The sequence below is a fragment of the Pristiophorus japonicus genome, chromosome 1 (assembly GCF_044704955.1).
Source record: "Pristiophorus japonicus isolate sPriJap1 chromosome 1, sPriJap1.hap1, whole genome shotgun sequence".
Classification (NCBI taxonomy): domain Eukaryota; kingdom Metazoa; phylum Chordata; class Chondrichthyes; family Pristiophoridae; genus Pristiophorus; species Pristiophorus japonicus.
Window position 1 is genome coordinate 417,543,947 of NC_091977.1, and position 19,660 is coordinate 417,563,606.

At 42.9% G+C, this 19,660-nt stretch overlaps 1 protein-coding gene across 2 annotated transcripts in view; it reads left to right on the plus strand.

Annotated features, from left to right (window-relative positions):
- Positions 1-19,660, plus strand: part of LOC139275194 (acyl-protein thioesterase 1-like) — a 248,433-nt gene that overhangs the window by 91,910 nt on the left and 136,863 nt on the right. For both annotated transcript variants that reach the window (XM_070892333.1, XM_070892323.1), the window contains exon 7: positions 4,368-4,469. In XM_070892333.1, the coding sequence (XP_070748434.1) occupies positions 4,368-4,469 (102 nt within the window). The remainder of the gene's footprint in view (positions 1-4,367; positions 4,470-19,660) is intronic.

Genomic DNA, 19,660 nt, shown 5'->3' on the forward strand with positions numbered 1-19,660 from the left:
AAGGAGTCAATCCAATTTCTGTTAAAGTTACACAATTCCAAAAAAGACCTTAGTTCCTGAAAAGTGGTGGGTTTTTTAGCAGCCCGAATGGCTGCAGTTCTATCCTGTTCTCTCTTTCCTTGTGAAATCTTTTGTCCCAGGTATACAACCTCTTCTTGGGATATTTGTGCTTTGTCGATGCTGGCTTTATGTCCTTTCAGCCGAAGGTGGTCCAGCAAAGCTCGTAAATCTTGTTCATGCTGTTCTTCCGTGTTTGAAGCTAGCAGGATATCGTCTACATATTGGATGACCAAGGATGACAGGGGAGGTAATTCTCGCAAATGCAACGATGAATCTACTTGGATTAGAACGTCCATTCCCAAAAGGGGTTGATCTACTGGGCCTATCCAGACCGGCGTGGTTAATTCATGTGGACCCAGCCCTATAAGTACCGGTGTTGTCCTTTTAATTTCCATTTTATGGCCCCCAACTCCATAGGCTGTACGTGCCCTACCATCCAACGGCAAAAAGTCTCCATATTGTAGGGGTAAGCATGTTAATTCCGCCCCTGTGTCTAAAAAACAGTCCACATCCTTATCGCCCACCCTCACAGTTATATATAGGCCATCTCCCCTCTATTGTATTAGTGCGAGGAGGGGGGGCCAGGGTGGGCTCTAACCGTTTTTTGCTATCCCAAGTAACAACTCCTGTTGTTGTATTGTCAGTCGCTTAAATGCTTCTATGAGGTCTTTATCTTGCGACAAGCCTGGTTTGTTGGCTGAATTGTATCCCTGGCTACGTCCTCTTCCCCAGCCACGACCTTTCTGTTTGGCCCTGCACGTCTTGGCCCAGTGACCTTCTTTCCCACAATAATGACATTTTCCGGGTAATTTTCCTAATAACTGTTTATCGGAATCCTGGGATTTCCATCCCATAGCCTGTACAGCTCGGACTTTAGCTCCCATATCCCAGTCTAATTGGTTACATCGATCCACCAATGCTGCAAAGGTAGTTCCTCTACCTTCCCAGTCCGGTAACATTACCTTAAGCATTTTGGACAGTTCTGGCTTTAGACCTGCCACGAAAGCTGCTTTCAGGGGTCCAAACACTTGTTCATCTATTTCCTCATCCGTATTATTCATACCCGAATGTTCTAGCCACGTGCATCTAAACCGCTCGTCATACTCCAGGACCTCCTCTGTTCCTTTCTTTTGGCAGGCTGCAATTTTTCCCCAGTCTGTCTTAGCTGGACTGAAGGCTTGCAGCTAGTGTTTAATCGCCTCCCATCCTGCATCTAATTCTTGCTCATCCTGCCCCAAAGCTTCTTCTACCTTGTCGTGCAATTTTCTTCCCTGTGTTTTTGGCACCATTATGGTCAAAATTTGCACTCCATCCCAGGGATGAAGTTGATATATATTTAAGCGGTCCAATTGCTCCCACGTTTTTACTCCCCCTTTCTTTGGATTGGGCAATCCCTTGGACCATTTATCAATTTTCTCTGGGTCTGCCGGATCATGAAATAAGTATTCTGCATACACCCTTTTCCTCGTTTTTTTGGTTCCGCCCTCATCCGCAGTCTCTTCTGATTTGACTTCAACTCGTCTTTTTTTAAACGGGGCAAAACGCACCCCTAATTCTTCATCCTCCGACCCTGTATCGTCCTTGGTCGTGTCTTCGGGTTTGCGCTTTTAATTTATCCAAACATGGGTACCCTGGGAATTGACCGATACATTTTCCTTTTCCTATTACTGTCTCTTGACCTAATGATTTTTTCCATTCTTTAATTTCACCTTTAAGATCTTTAACATCCGCTTCCAGCTTTTCAAGTTCAAGTTTTTTCTGTCGCAGCTGTGCACAAACAGCTTACAATTGATCCTTTGTACTGGTCAGTTCTCGATCATGTTGGGAACGCATTATAATTTCATTCCGGTTTCGGATCTTTCCCATAACCGCTAGGGACCATCTAGTTCGCTCCTTATTTTTCATACGGGTCGTTTTTCCCAAGACCTTTTTAATCTCGTCCAAGGACCATTGTCCTCTGGAGGTTCCGTACTTTTGTTCGATCATAATATAGGTTTTAGATAAATTGAATTGTTGCTCTATGTATTCTTTCAACTGTTCGAGAATTAAATCTAGCGAAACTTCAGATGGTGCCTGCCCACCTTTAACAGTTGTAGCCAATTCTTTGCTCTTATCTCTTGTTGCCATAATACTGATTTCTTTACTGGGGTCTCGAGTCGTAGGCTTTCCAGCCGATCAATAGGTCGGTGATTAATTAACTAACACACCGCCGAAGTTTAGACGTCTATGGGACCTCGAGCCGACTACCAACTGGAGGGTTCGCAAACCGGAGGCTTTCGGAATCGCGTAGAAGGAGAGGCGCATTTAGACTTTTGACCGAGGACTTTTTTATAAAGAGGAGCCCTTACCTCAGTATGTAGGTCCGATGTCCAAAATTCAGTTTCTTTCCGCAGCGATCGTGTTCGTGACGGCAAAATTGTTAGATCTCTTAATTTCCAATGAAATACGAACTCCGATTGTAGTTTTAATGTAACTTTATTTCTGGCAGAGAGCAACAAGCTTCTGGCTTTAAGCCAGTCTTTGTCCTTCTGAGACCACATGGTCAAAATGGCTGTACTTATACCTGGATCAATTTACAGAAAAGAACTCGCCTTCTTTGACCTTATTGGCTCAATTAATAGTCTTTTAACCTTTTAATTGGCTCGCTACCCAAGGGTCCTAAAATGTCAAGTTGATTGATGACTTAATGCAACATGTTACCACTCACGTAGCATCTCTGACTTGTTGTCTGTGAATTTTCACAGCCTGTCTAAATGCAGCCTGTTTGAATTCTCTCTCAACTTCTCTAAGGTATAGAGTCACAACTCTTTTAGCCTATCTTGATAACTAAGATGCTTTAAACTGATGATTAGTCTAGTGGCCCTCCTCTGCACCCTCTCCAAAGCCTCAATAATCACCCACCATGTGAGGAGACAGTATTCCAAGTGCGGCCTGACTAAGGTCTTATACAAGGACAAAACAGTATGCCTTGTCTCATGTACCTTTAAGGATGTATGCGCTAGAATGCCCAAATCTCTTTCTATCTTCACCATCTTTAATGTTTTTCCCTGAAGGGTGCGTGAATGTTGAGCATTTGCCCTGCCCACACGCATAACACTGCACTTAACTGAGTTATACATCATTTTCCAGTCTTGAGCCCAATCTCCCAACACATTAAGATCTGCTTGAATCAGATGAGCATCATCTAAAGTTCCAACACTCGCACAGATCTTAGTATCATCTGCAAATTTGCAGATTGTGCCCCTAACACCTACATCCAGATCATTAATAAAAATAGTACCTGCAGGACACCACTGGTCTCCAAACAGATCCAATTCCATCGATAACTACTTTTTGCCTATGTCCTGCCAGCCAGTTTTGAATCCAGCTCAATATATCACCACTAATACCTGAGGCTTCAATCTTGTACCGAAGCCTCTTATGCAGTACCTTATCAAAAGCTTTTTGGAAATCTACTGGACTTCCCTCATCCACCAACTTTGTAACTTCTTCAAAAAATAGAATTAGATTTGTAAGACATAACTTTTTTATGAAGCTCCTTTAGGACCCTCTTAATAATTACCTCTTTGATCCTCTTTTGACTCCCTGTGCAAGTTGCTGAGCAACATCCTTGTAGGCTGGAGCTCTCCCTTCGTGCAAAGGCTTCCTATAACAGATACTGCTTTTCTTGTGCATTTTTGGTAGCACATATATTTGCACATAAATGTCTCTGGGTAGAAAGTAATTGTCATTAGGAGTGTACAGTATTCATGAAAAGGAAACTATATTAGAGGCTGTGTCAACCTGCATTCTCTACCCTTACTGCGTGTCGTGTAAAACTCAAGAGCCCCAGCAATAGCAAAAGAATTTCTGTGTGAATATGATCCATAGGCTACCAAATAATACGTAAACCTCCAAGGACCACTAGTCTGAAATGGTAAAATTTGAGAAATTCATCCGCAAATTACACTAGGCATATTTAATCTTAAGCTTATAAGTAATGCTTGTAACTACTGCTTATGGCTAGGAGATCTATTAATATTTGTAATATGGTATAATGCAATGAGAATTTGAATTTTAAAAATCCAGTGTGTGAATTTGTAATGAAAATTGGAATTATTTCCTATTACTATTCCCTAATACGTAGTCATTAACCATTACAGACATGGATCAACAAAGTAATAGTTAGCCAGCATGCCTTTTAATGAAAGTTGAAGATGCTTTAACTAGAACAGAGATTTAGCTGGAAAACGTTAACATGAATAGTTTGTTATAATGAGATTTAACAGTGATTTAATTCTTGGTTTAATTTATTCTGTATTCTGTAGGGAGGAGCTCTGTCATTGTATACAGCTCTGACAACACATCAGAAACTTGGAGGAGTGATTGGCCTTAGCTGTTGGCTGCCACTTCGGAACTCTTTCCCAGAGGTACTAATAAAATCATCCATACCCTTGCTTAATGTGATTTGCTCAATGAGCAGTAAATTTCTGCAACAGTCTCCCACCATGTATAAATAAGGGATAGAAATTGGAGCCATTAAAGTATTCAGTTCTACAGAAGCATCATGTCTTTTTAAAAAAGAAAATCCATTTTGAAAACATACAGACTGATTTTGCAAAAGGTAAAACTAGATTCCAAAGTATGTGAAATACATTGCCTTGTTTTGGCAATTGTAATATTATCAATACTTGCATTCCTCTTGTGATCTATAATGTGCAAGTTTTTTGTGTTTCATTACAAACATGGTTGTTTTGTTGCAAATGTGGTTCTTTTACAGATGTCTCATTATTGTAGCTAGTAATAGCAGAAATGATACAAATTTGTAATTCAAGAAATCACACCATTTTGTAAACGAACAAATAGTGTTAAGCTTGTGCTACTTCATGGTAGCCATAAAGATAATTGAAAACTACGGGCTCATTTTTCCCCAAGCCCGTTTTCTGGCGTATTGCCAGAGTTACGCCAGGTTTTCTCGGCCAGAAATGCGGCAGAAATATTTTGCCAAAGTTTCCCCGATCTATAATTCGAATTTGGCACCGCGCAGCGTGTCCAGTCGCCTGGGGGGGGGGGGGGGGAGTGGAGCCTGCTGTCTGCACCAAAAAACAAAGCCGTACCTTCTGCGCATGTGCGGGGAAAAAAGTTACGTTTTTGACGTCGTTCCAATGGACGAGCCTGCTCAGTACAGCTCGGATTTGGCAATCGGCCAATTTTAAAGAGCCAGTTGTATGTGTTTGTGAGAAGGAGTGCTGCAAGAGCACTGGAAAAATCACAGCTGGAGCAGTACAAGATGCAACGCGGAGCAAGGACCAAGAATTTCTTACTGGAAAAAGTGGAGGCACTAGTTACTGTGATTGAGAACAGATGGCAGGAGCCGGACACCAGCAGAGGTCACAAAAGTTCCACCAAAAGAAATGAAGAAACGCTGGAAGTTGCAGAAAATTACTGCGCAGTGGTGATCTGGAAGCCAGTGTAAAAAGAAATGGCAGGACCTTGGTCAAGTAGTTAGTGTAAGTAATATTTTCATTTATTCAATGCAATTGTAAATGTGACCAGCTGTACATGTCCCACCCAGCAGAAAGACACCCTCTCTTTAAAAAGTTACATTTTCATCTTTGCAGAGGAAAGTGGTACACAACAAAAGGGAAAGAACTGGAACAGGAGGAGGCCTGGCAAATCTGCACGCACTGACCCCCTTGGGAGAGAGGGTCGCTGCTTTGATGGGTCCTGCCTTGAAAAAAGCAATCAGTACTGCACAAGCTGGGCCCACACTCGAGGGAGAGGGTAAGTCCTGCAAATTCATCGTGGCCCTTCAAATCAACCTGCTGCCTGGCCTGCGATGTGTGAGCCTACTCACCGTCCATCCTGCCCCCTTCTCTGCTGCTAACCATTTGATTGTTCTGTTATATTTTGCAGAACTTGAGGCCAACCCTGACAATGCAGAAGATGATTCAATGAAACATAGAAAATAGGTGCAGGAGTAGGCCGTTCGGCCCTTCGAGTCTGCACCACCATTCAATAAGATCATGGCTGATCCTTCCCTCAATATCCCTTTACTTCTTTCTCTCCATACCCCTTGATCACTTTAGCTGTAAGCGCTATATCTAACTCCCTCTTGAATTTATCCAATGAACTGGCATCAACAACTCTCTGTGGTAGGGAATTCCACAGGTTAACAACTCTCTGAGTGAAGAAATTTCTCCTCATCTCAGTCCTAAATGGCCTACCGCTTATCCTAAGACTGTGTCCCCTGGTTCTGGACTTACCCAACATTGGGAACGTTCTTTCCGCATCTAACCTGTCCAGTCCTGTCGGAATCTTTTATGTTTCTATGTGATCCCCTCTCAGCCTTCTAAACTCCAGTGTATAAAGGCCTAGTTGATCCAGTCTCTCCTCATATGTCAGTCCACCCATCCCGAGAATCAGTCTGGTGAACCTTCGCTGCACTCCGTCAATATCAAGAATGTCCTTCCTCAGATTAGGAGACCAAAACTGAACACACTATTCCAAGTGAGGCCTTACCAAGGCACTGTACAACTGCAGTAAGACCTCCCTGCTCCTGTACTCAAATCCCCTAGCTATGAAGGCCAACATACCGTTTGCCTTCTTCACCGCCTGCTGTACCTGCATGCCAACTTTCAATGACTGATGAACCATGACACCCAGGTCTCGTTGCACCTCCCCTTTTCCTAATCTGTCGCCAGTCAGATAATATTCTGCCTTCGTGTTTTTGCCCCCAAAGTGGATAACCTCACATTTATCCACATTATACTGCATCTGCCATGCATTTGCCCACTCACCTAACCTGTCCACGTCACCCTGCAGCCTCTTAGCATCCTCGTCACAGCTCACGCCGCCACCTAGTTTAGTGTCATCTGCAAACTTGGAGATAATATACTCAATTCCTTCATCTAAATCATTAATATATATTGTAAGGAGCTGGGGTCGCAGCATTGAGCCCTGCTGTACCCCACTTGTCATTGTCTGCCATTCTGAAAAGGACCCGTTTATCCCAGCTCTCTGCTTCCTGTCTGCCAACCAGTTCTCTATCCACGTCAGTACATTACCCCCAATACCATGTGCTTTAATTTTGCACACCAATCTCTTGTGTGGGACCTTGTCAAAAGCCTTTTGAAAGTCCAAATACACCACATCCACTGGTTCTCCCTTGTCCACTCTACTAGTTACATCCTCAAAAAATTCCAGGAGATTTGTCAAGCATGATTTCCCTTTCATAAATCCATGCTGACTTGGACTAATCCTGTCACTGCTTTCCAAATGCGCTGCTATTACATCTTTAATAATTGATTCCAACATTGTCCCCACTACTGATGTCAGGCTAACCGGTCTAAAATTACCCGTTTTCTGTCTCCTTTTTCAAAAAGTGGTGATACATTAGCTATCCTCCAGTCCATAGGAACTGATCCAGAGTCGATAGACTGATGATCACCAATGCATCCACTATTTCTAGGGCCACTTCCTTAAGTACTCTCGGATGTAGACTATCAGGCCCCGGGGATTTATCGGCCTTCAATCCCATCAATTTCCCGCCTAATAAAGATATCCTTCAGTTCCTCCTCCTCACTCGACCCTCAGTCCCCTCGTACTTCCAGAAGGTTATTTGTGTCTTCCTTCGTGAAGACAGAACCAAAATATTTGTTCTACTAGTCTGCCATTTCTTTGTTTTCCATTATAAATTCACCCGAATCTGACTTGCAAGGGACCTACATTTGTCTTCACTAATCTTTTTCTCTTTACATATCTCTTTTATGTTCCCAGCAAGCTTCCTCCCATACTCTATTTTCCCCCTCCTAATTATTCCCTTTGTTCTCCTCTGATGAATTCTAAATTTCTCCCAGTCCTCAGGTTTGCTGCTTTTTCTGGCCAATTTATATGCCTCTTCCTTGGATTTAACACTATCCTTAATTTCCCTTGTTAGCCACAGTTGAGCCACCTTCCCCGTTTTATTTTTACTCCAGACAGGGATGTACAATTGTTGAAGTTCATCCATGTGATCTTTAAATGTTTGCCATTGCCTATTCACCGTCAACCCTTTAAGTATCATTTGCCAGTCTATTCTAGCCAATTCAAGCCTCATACCATCGAAGTTACCTTTCCTTAAGTTCAGGACCCTAGACTCTGAATTAACTGTCACTCTCCATCTTATTAAAGAATTCTGCCATATTATGGTCATTCTTCCCCAAAGGGCCTCATACAACAAGATTGTTAATTAGTCCTTTCTCATTACACATCACCCAGTCTAGGATGGCCAGCCCTCTAGTTGGTTCCTTGACATATTGGTCGAGAATACCATCCCTAATACACTCCAGGAAATCCTCCACCACATTGCTACCAGTTTGGTTAGCCCTATCAAAGTCGCCCATGACAACTGCTGTACCTTTATTGCACACATCCCTAATTTCTTGTTTGATGCTGTCCCCAACCTCACTACTACTGTTTGGTGGTCTGTACACAACTCCCAGTAGCGTTTTCTGCCCTTTGGTATTCCGTAGCTCCACCCATAGTGATTCCACATCATCCAAGCTAATGTCCTTCCTTACTATTGCATTAATTTCCTCTTTAACCAGCAATGCCACCCATCTCCTTTTCCTTTCTTGTCTATCCTTCCTAAATGTTGAATACTCCTGGATGTTGAGTTCCCAGCCTTGGTTACCCTGGAGCCATGTCTCCGTGATGCTAATTACATCATATCTGTTAACTGCTATCTGCGCAGTTAATTCGTCCACCTTATTCCAAATGCTACTCGCATTGAGGCACAGAGCCTTCAGGCTTGTCTTTTTAACACACTTTGCCCCTTTAGAATTTTGCTGTAATGTGGCCCTTTTTACTTTTTGCCTTGGGTTTCTCTGCCCTCCAGTTTTACTTTTCTTTCTATCTTTTGCTTTTGCTCCCATTCTATTTCCCTCTGTCTCCCTGCATAGGTTCCCATCCCCCTGCCATATTAGTTTAACCCTTCCCCAACAGCACCAGCAAACAATCCCCTCGGACATTGGTTCCAGGTGCAGACCGTCCGGTTTGTACTGATCCCACCTCCCCCAGAACCGGTTCCAATGTCCCAGGAATTTGAATCCCTCCCTTCTGCACCACCCCTCAAGCCACGTATTCATCTGAGCTATTCTGCGATTCCTACTCTTGACTAGCATGTGGCACTGGTAGCAGTCCTGAGATTACTACTATTGAGGTCCTACTTTTTAATTTAGCTCCTAGTTCCCTAAATTCGTCTCGTAGGACCTCATCCCGGTTTTTACCTATATCTATATGCACCACGACAACTGGCTGTTCACCCTCCCTTTTCAAAATGTCCTGCACCCGCTCCGAGACATCCTTGATCCTTGCACCAGGGAAGCAACATACCATCCTGGAGTCTCGGTTGCGACTGCAGAAACGTCTATCTGTTCCCCTTACAATAGAATCTCCTATCACTACAGCTCTCCCACTCTTTTTCCTGCCCTCCTGTGCAGCAGAGCCACCCACGGAGCCATGAACTTGGCTGCTGCTGCTCTCCCCTGATGAGTCATCCCCATCAAGTACCCAAAGCGGTGTATCTGTTTTGCAGGGGGATGACCGCAGGGGACCCCTGCACTACCTTTCTTCCATTGCTCTTCCTGTTGGTCACCCATCCCCTATTTGACTATGTACCCTTTACCTGCGGTGTGGCCAACTCACTAAACGTGTTATTCACAACATCCTCAGCATCGTGCATGCTCCAGAGTGAATCCACCTGCACTGGAAGCATCCCTGACTTCCCATATAGTACAGGAGGAGCATAACATGTGTCCGAGGTCTCCTGCCATGACTTAACCCTTAGATTAACTTAATTTGGCAACAACAATGCTAAAGGTTACTTACTGATAAAGAAAATTAAAAAAAACTACTCACCAATCATTTATCCCCTTGGCTGTGATGTCACCTTTCGATTTCTTTCTACTTCTTTGTTTACCTTCTGCCTCTGTTGCAGCTGCACCAGCTAGCCTCTTCGAACTCCCCGCTCGAACTGCCGCTGGGCCTTTTTATAGGCCTCTCCTCCGACGTCCCCGGACTCCCGCCTCTGCGAACTCAGGCGAGGATGAGTGTGAAGAGGAGAACATCTTTCAATCCCACCCTCCAGACCAAGAACATGGGGATGGAACTGGATGAAGCTCCCACTGTTGTACTGAATATGGAGGAGGTGCCGCTCATGGAGGTGACAGCCCCTTCCGTGACTAATGGTTTGAGTGTTGGTGGGACATTTCATGGTTTCCCACCTTCCGAGGTTGCGGGTCCCAGTGGTGTGGTGCAGTGAGGCACACCCAGGGCCCCACCGTCCCAGGCTGTGGGTTCCAGTGGTGTGGTGCGAGCCACACCCATGGGGAGGAGGGGAAGGAGAGCGCGAGCATGCTCTCCTGCGATACAGGATGTAACAGATGTGATTCAGATGATGTCGTTGAGTGCGGAGAGCATTGACCTTACCCGATCACTCCTGGACACCATCAGTCGGGTGAGTGATGAGGTAGCGGGACTGTCGGGAGAAGTAACAACACTCTCACGAGAAATGGGAACGATATCCGGGACCAACAGTGAGGGAATAGTGGCCATGAGGGAGGGAAAGTCAGAACTAGTACAAAATGTTCACGGGGTTGGGGGTAATATATTCGCATGGATAGAGGATTGGCTAACTAACAGAAAACAGAGAGTCGGGATAAATGGTTCATTCTCTGGTTGGCAATCAGTAACTAGTGGGGTGCTGCAGGGATCAGTGCTGGGACTGGAGAAAGATTACAAAGTGCTGCAGTACAACGGGACCTGGGGGTACTTGTGCATGAAACACAAAAGGATAGTATGCAGCTACAGCAAGTGATCAGGAAGACCAATGGAATCTTGGCCTTTATTGCAAAGGGGATGGAGTATAAAAGCAGGGAAGTCTTGCTATAGCTATACAGGGTATTGGTGAGGCCACACCTGGAATAATGCGTGCTGTTTTGGTTTCCATATTAACGAAAGTATATATTTGCTTTGGAGGCAGTTCAGAGAAGGTTCACTCGGTTGATTCCGGAGATGAGGGGGTTGACTTATGAGGAAAGGTTGAATAGGTTGGGCCTCTACTCATTGCAATTCAGAAGATTGAGACATGATCTTATCGAAACGTATAAGATTATGAGGGGGCTTGACGAGGTGGATGCAGAGAGGATGTTTCCACTGATGGGGGAGATTAGAACTAGAGGGCATGATCTTAGAATAAGGGGCCGCCCATTGAAAACTGAGATGAGGAGAAATTTAAGACAGAAATAGACAGTTTCTTGAACGATAAGGGGTTATGGGGAGCAGGCAGGGAAGTGGAGCTGAGTCCATGATCAGATCAGCCATGATCTTATTGAATGGTGGAGCAGGCTCGAGGGGCCGTATGGCCTACTCCTGCTCCTATTTCTTACGTTCTTATTAAACCATGTCACTGGCCATGAGGGAGGGAATATTGCAAGCCGCTGAGACGCCGTCAGGGTGCATGAGGGACGGCATGTTGGAGATGGCAGCTGCAATAAGGGAACACGCCCAGACCCCGCGCCCATTGACAGAATCATCTGCCAGTCCCACTGCAATCCCCACACCAGCCTCTGAAGAGCCCAAAGCCGGGCCCTCCAACTTGCCATCTGACGCTGACGCCCCCCACCCTCGAGGTACACAGTACCTGAGATGTTAGAAGGAATAAGCTTGTTACCAAGCCCAGAAATACTGCGCCACCGCCTGCGGGCAGGGGTGATGGAGTGTCCTAGACCAAGTGCAGCGGGCGGTCTGAGAATAAGGGGGATGAGGGATGGGTGCAGCCTTTCTTTGCTGTTGTTGTTGTTACGTTTGTAACTGTTCTCAAATTAAACGTTTTTTGAAAGTTATATAAATTTAAAAGTTTATAAGTGATCTTAAAGAGTGATCTTAAAGAAGTTTGATACAAGAATAATTTTATTGAAGTTAAGTTATTGTAAACTTTTGAATAAAATATGTTACATTAAAACTGAACTATGTTCCATTAACACAACACAACATTACGGAACAGCTCCAAACAGTAAACATGTCCCCCTTCCCGAGCTGCAAGCTGTAAGATCGGCTCTCCCTCCCCCTCCCCGGGCTACAAACTATAAGATCGACTATCTCTCCCTCCTCTCCTCTCTTTCCCCCCCCCCCTCCCCAAAACGGCTTGTTTTGTAGCCGAACCCCGAGCCACTGTATCCGATTCTGCTGGCCAAACCTACAACCTCCAGGCCGCCTTTAAGACATTCACTGGTGACGTGTGAGTGAGTTTCAAAAAAACTGAGAAAACTTGTGAAATCCAACAAATTTACATTTCAACGTTGACAGGTTAAAAAAAATTGAACTTTATTATTGATTTTGACAGTGTTCTTGACTCCCTCCAAAATCTTTGATTTAAAAACAATGGCGTATTTCAGCGGAGATTTGTGAATGTACGCTAGTTTTCTTAACTCGGCAGAAGATTTTTTGGGAGTGGCTAACCTAAGAGAAAAAAATGTTGGCCAAACTGCGAACAATTGAAAAAACCGGCGCAGACATGAAGGAACGTCATGAGGGAACATCAAAAGAAACTGGCCTAGAAAAATCGTAACTAAGTCAGTTACACAGGCGCAGATCGCAGGGGGAATGTTTGGAGAGAAAAAAATACGCCAAAAATTTGACTCAATACGCCAAAAAAAGCAGCCTACTCAAAAAAAACTCGCAAATCACTGGGGAAAATTGAGCCCTGAGAGTTGGTATGTTTGCTAAATTTCATATATGACTTGTTTTTGTTGCTTTCTGGTCCCAGTCCCTTCAAATTTTTATGCAATTAAAATGTAACTAGTTTTATTGATTATCTTATTAATGCACAAGAGGCATGAAATGAAAACTACACTACACATTCTGTTAGTACTGGGAATATGAGACTAAAATGAGAGCAGCCAATCAATTATGCAAAGGCACTGGCAATTGGAGATATCTAGTTCAGCTTGAAAAAACTAGAAAAGTCAGGGAAACCAAAAAGATACTTACCAGATAGGTGAATTCTAAGAGATTATAAACATTTTGTGACTACACGGGGAAATAGAAAATTATTGTGGAACTCCAAAAATGTAGAGCAAACAAAATTTATTGGGCTCAAATGACGAAGGGTCATCGACCCGAAACGTTAAATCCGTTTCCTCTCCACAGATGCTGCCTGAGCTACTGAGATTTCCAGCATTTTCTGTTTTTATTCCAGATTCCAGCATTTGCAGTATTTTGCTTTTGTAAAACTAAACAAGATTTGTTAATGTTTATCAAGTCATATTTTCTTTTGTATTTTCTCACTTCTCGCAATAATTTCCATTTGTGAAAGAAAATCTCCTTTGGGACTGAGTGCAGCCTTACTACGAGCTGCAATGCGATTAAGAAAGTGTAATAGCTGTTTGGAACTAATGAACAAGTGATATTTGTGACATCAAATCTGCTAGACAAGACAAGCAGATGTACATTCATTGCCTTGTTCTATTTTTTTATCTAGAGCATAATGCATTCCAACCTACTGCACAGGAAGTTGAGATCTCTGGCTAGGCGCTTTCCCAATGTTAAACAAGATAGCCAACTCTAAACAGCAGGATATTTTTAATATTGGATGTTTTGTGGTGAGAAAGGAATAAACTTTTTTTAATTCTCCAGAAAGTTTAACAGTAGGATTTTCTTATTTGACCACTTGTTCAGTCTTGTAATTTATTCAATTAGTACACTTTAAAGTTTGGAAATATTATTTTCAATATACAATTGACTCCCACTACATTGAGTTACTGGCAAGCTTGTTTCAGGGAATGTTCCTTTAGAAAAAGCCCTGCTGTTTAACTTGGGCTGTGCTTGTTAATACTTTCAAAATTCATAAATGGTTTTTCTAATGCCAACTTATCATTCTTGCTGTCTTTTTGAGCCTAATATATTTTGTTCAGAAGGACAGACAAAGGAAAAGGAGGTGGGGTAGCTCTGTTGATAAAGGATGGAATCACTGCAATAGTGAGAAATGCTATTGGCTCAAATGATCAGGATGTTGAAACAGTTTGGGTGGAAATTAGGAATAATAAGAGGAAAAAGTCACTGGTGGGCGTAGTCTATAAGCCCCCTAACAGTAGCAACTCTGTTGGTCTGACTATAAACCAAGAAATAGTGGGGCCTTGTAAAAAGGGAACAGCAATAATCATGGGTGATTTTAATCTCCATATTGATTGGACAAATCAAATTGGTCAGGGTTAGGGTTGAGGAAGAGTTCATAGAGTGCATAAGGGACAGGTTCTTGAGCAGTATGTAACGGAACCAACCAGAGGGCAGGCTATCTTAGATCTGGTCCTGTGTAATGAGACAGAATTAATAACCATTCTCCGAGTAAAGGATCCCCTTGGAATGAGTGATCATAGCATGATTGAGTCTCAAATTCAGATGGAGGGTGAGAAAGTTGGATCTCTAACCAGCGTACTAAGCTTAAATAAAGGAGACTGTGAAGGTATGAGGCAGAGTTGGCTAAAGTGGACTGGAAAAATAGATTAAAGTGTAGGACGGTTGATGAACAGTGGCGTACATTTAAGGAGATATTTCATAACTCTCAAAATATATTCCAGTGAGGAAAAAAGGGTTCAAAAGAAAAGATGCCATCTGTGACTAACTAAAGAAATAAAGGATGGTATCCAATTTAAAACAAGGGCATACAAAGTGGCCAAAACTAGTGGGAGGACAGAAGATTGGGAAGCTTTTAAAAAGCCAGCAAAAAATGACTAAAAAAATGATTATGAAAGGGAAGATAGACTATGAAAGTAAATTAACACAAAATATAAAAACAGATAGCAAGAGTTTCTACTCCTGAGGTATATAAAAAGGAAGAGTAGCTAAAGTAAATGTTGGCCCCTTAGAGGACGAGACCAGGGAATTAGTGATGGGGAACATGGAGATGGCAGAAACTCTAAACACACATTTTGTATCAGTCTTTACGGTAGTGGACTCTAAAAATATCCCAACAGTGAATAGTAAAGGGCAATGGGGGGAGGAATTTAACACAATCACTAAGGAGGTGGTACTCAGTGTGATAATGGGACTAAAGGCGAATAAATCCCCTGGACCTGATGGCTTGCATCCTAGGGTTTTAAGAGAAGTAGCGGCAGAGATAGTGGATGCATTGGTTGTAATTTACCAAATTTCCCTGAATTCTGGGGCGGTCCCAGCAGATTGGAAAACTACAAATGTAACAACGCCCCTATTTTTTTTTTAAAAAAGGAGGCAGACAAAAAGCAGGAAACTGTAGGCCAGTTAACCTAACATCTATGGTTGGGAAAATGTTGGAATGCATTATTCATCATCATAGGCAGTCCCTCGAAACGAGGATGACTTGCTTACGCGCCGAAAAGGGATGAGTTGACAGGTGTTTCAATAATATTCCAGGTCCCGAACTACATCTTGAAGGATGGAAGATGACTGTGTGTGGATTTTTTTTTAAACGTGTGGTGGCCGTTGCACTCCAACCACCACACGGACTTGACAGAGCTAGGTCTTGGTCCAGTGGCAAGGATTAACCAAGACCACTGGAGACCTGCTCTGCTGCACGGTCTGAGTGCGCACACATATCGTAGTGTGGGCTGGCCCGTGCTGCCCCTGGGCCCTTGTCTCTTCTGGGCCCCGAACTCTCGCCTCTCCTGGGCCCCGATCACATCCCTCTATGAACTCTTGCCGCTCCTTTATTAAAGAAGCAGTATTAAAGTCCATTATTAAAGAAGCAGTAGTAGGACATTTGGAAAAGCATAATTCAGTCAGGCAGAGTCAGCTTTATGAAGGGGAAGTTATGTTTGACAAATTTGCTGGAATTCTTTGAGGATGTAACGAACAGGGTAGATAAAGGGGAACCAGTGGATGTGTGATGTATTTGGACTTCCAGAAGGCATTTGACAAGGTGCCACATAAAAGTTTATTGCACAAGATAAAAGTTCATGGGGTTGGGGGTAATATGTTAGCATGGATAGAGGATTGGCTAACTAACAGAAAACAGAGTGTCGGGATAAATGGTTCATTCTTGGGTTGGCAATCAGTAACTCATGGGGTGCCGCAGTGATCAGTGCTGGGACCCCAACTATTTACAATCCTTATTAACAACTTGGAGGAAAGGACCGAGTGTAACATAGCCAGGTTTGCTGACAATACAAAGGTGGGAGGAAAAGCAATGCCTGAGGAGGACACAAAAAACCTGCAAAAGGACATAGGGTAAGCGAGTGGGCAAAAAATTGGCAGATGGAGTATAATGTTGAAAAATGTGAGGTTATGCACTTTGGCAGAAAAAAATTGAAGAGCAAGTTATTATTTAAATGGAGAAAAAGTGCTTCAGTACAGCGGGATCTCGGGATCCTGGTGCATGAAACACAAAAGGTTTGTATGCAGGTACAGCAAGTGATCGGGAAGGCCAATGACAACTTGGCCTTTATTGCAAAGGGGATGGAATATAAAAGCAGGGAAGTCTTGGTACAGTTATAGAGTATTGGTGAGGCCACACCTGGAATACTGCGTACAGTTTTGGTTTCCATATTTAAGAATAGATATACTTGCTTTGGAGACAGTTCAGAGAAGGTTCACTAGCTTGATTCCAGCGATGAGGGGTTTGACTTATGAGGAAAGGTTGCGTAGGTTGGGCCTCAATTCATTGGAATTCAGAAGAATGAGAGGTGATCTTATTGCAACGTATAAGATTGAGGGGGCTTGATGAGGTGGATGCAGAGAGGATGTTTCCACTGATAAGGGAGACTAGAACTAGGGGGCATAATCTTAGTTTTAAATGGATGGTCCCTTATTCTGAGATGAGGAGGAATTTCTTCTGAGGGTTGTAAATCTGTGGAATGCACTGCCTCAGAGAGCTGTGGAAGCTGGGTCATTGAATAAATTTAAGACTCAGATAGCCAGTTTCTTAACTGATCAGGGACTATGGGGTTATGGGGAGCGGGCAGGGAAGTGGACCTGAGTCCATGATCAGATCAACCATGATCATATTAAATGGCAAAGCAGGCTCGAGGGGCCGTATGGCCTTCTCCTGCTCCTATTTGTTTTCTTCTTATGTTTGCTATACATTTTTTGGAGTTCCACAATAATTCTCTATTTCCCCGTGTAGTTACTAAATTTTTATAATCTCTTAGAATTCACCTATCCAGTAAGTATCTTTTTGGTTTCCATGATTTTTCGAGTGAATTGTTATTGCAGCTACCTATTTTAAGTTGGCTGCTAAATTAACAGCAGCAGCACAGATTTTAATATTATTAAAAGTGTATTCTGATGCTTTTCAATTTTAAAACCAGTTTTCTTTTAGCATCCTGTTTTAAGCACTCTGAGATCAGGTATAGCACTGCCATTTGCATAGTGAAGCTCCCTCTACTTATAGTTGTGCTTATAGCTGTGTCCTATTTAGCTTTTTTATTCTATTTGCCTCTTATTTGTTTTTAAAAATGATATTTCTGTCTCATCTTTCCTTTTTCTGCTTAGATTGTTTGAAACCCCCACTAGCATTGATTTATCATTTGTACCTTGGCGTCATATTTGACCCTGAAATGAGCTTTCGACCAGTTATCCGCAGCATAACTAAGACCGCCTATTTCCACCTCTAACATCGCCCGTCTCCACCCTTGCCTCAGCTTATCCGCTGCTCAAACCCTCATCCATGTGTTTGTTACCTCTAGTCTTGACGATTCCAACGCACTCCTGGCTGATCTCCCACATTCTACCCTACACCAACTAGAGGTGATCCAAAACTCGGCTGCTCATGTCCTAACTCACACTAAGTCTGCTCATCCATCACCCTTGTGCTCGCTGACCTACATTGGTTAAGCAACACCTCGTTTTCAGAATTCTCATCCTTATTTTCAAATCCCTCCATGGCCTCGCCCCTCACTATCTCTGTAATCTCCTCCAGCCCCACAACCCCCAAGATGTCTGCGATCCTCTAATTATGCCCTCTTGAGCATCCCTGATTATAATTGCTCAACCATTGGTGGCCGTGCCTTTTGTTGCCTAGGCCCCAAGCTCTGGAAGTCCCTGCCTAAGCCTCTCCGCCTCTCTACCTCTCTTTCCTTCTTCAAGATACTCCTTAAAACCTACCTCTTTGACCGAGCTTTTGGTCACCTGTGCTATTTTCTACTTATGTGGCTCGGTGCCAAATTGTTTTATCGCATAATACTCCTGTGAAGCGCCTTGGGACGTTTCACTACGTTAAAGACGCTATATAAATACAAGTTACTTGTTTTCAATCTTTCCCCTGATCTTTATGCCTTAAATCTGTCCTTCAAAATAAATGCTGCTATATTAACATCAAGCACCAGGTTTTGCTGATGCACATTATATTGCATATTTTTAAACTTTGCTTATTCAGTTTTAATTATTAAGATGGCGGTTATATTTTGTACTACTGAGCAATTTGGGAAATTTCTAGCCAATTTGTAAAAGATGAAGAAATCTTTTTCCTGAATATAACATCTACAATATATTCCTCTTTTGAAAAAGGTATAGGAAGCACTATGTACTGAAATTACTCCTAGACTTTCTACTTGGAAAATGTAATTTATTTGAAACTGTTTAAAACAGTGATATGGTGACAGATCTTGACCTTCAGAGTAGGGTATGTTTATACATTTTAGGGCTGTGTTTTTTCATGTGCGCTTTGCACTGACCAAAATTAGGATGTCCATTGTTTTGGAGTAGAACGTTTTCTTCTACATGGAATATATTTAACATCAAACGTGCTCCGGAGAGACATCGCATATAAACTACTTGCTTCTTTCATTCTAACTCCCAAGTGTGGAGTGCCCTCTGCTGTAGCAATATGACATTTCCTTTTTCCACATCAATCATCCTTGCAGCCTTTCTCAATAAAGTTTACACTGGTGAGAAAGGCGATGGCTGGATTTGAACCCAGGCCCTTGAGGTAAAAGGGAAGCATGTTTGTTTGTCCACTGCACCCCTTTGGCCATTTTGTGTTTTGTCTTTATTTCTATATGCTGGTTACTGGCTTCATTTGGAAAGACATGGATTAATCAAGGACAGTCAGCCTGGATTTGTCAAGGGATAGTCGTGTCTGACTAACTTGATTGACCAACTGGGTTACCTCCTTGAAAAAGTCAATGAGGGTAGTGCGTATGATGTAGTGTATATGGATTTTAGCAAAGCTTTTGATAAGGTCCCACATGGCAGACTAGTCACGAAAGTTATAGCCCATGGGATCCAGGGCAAAGTGTCAAGTTGGATCCAAAATTGGCTCGGAGGCAGGAGGCAAAGGGTAATGGTTGATGGGTGTTTTTGTGACTGGAAGGTTGTTTCCAGTGGGGTTCCGCAGGACTCAGTGCTGCGTCCCTTGCTTTTTGTGGTATATATCAATGATTTAGACTTAAATGTTGGGGGTATGATTAAGAATTTTGCAGATGATATTAAAATCGGCTGTGTGGTTGATAATGAAGAAGAAAGCTGCGGACTGCAGGAAGATATCACTGTACTGGTCAGGTGGGCAGAACTGTGGCAATTAGAATTCAATCCGCATAAATGTGAGGTAATGCATTTGGGGAAGTCTAACAAGGCAAGGGAATACACATTAAATGCTATGACACTA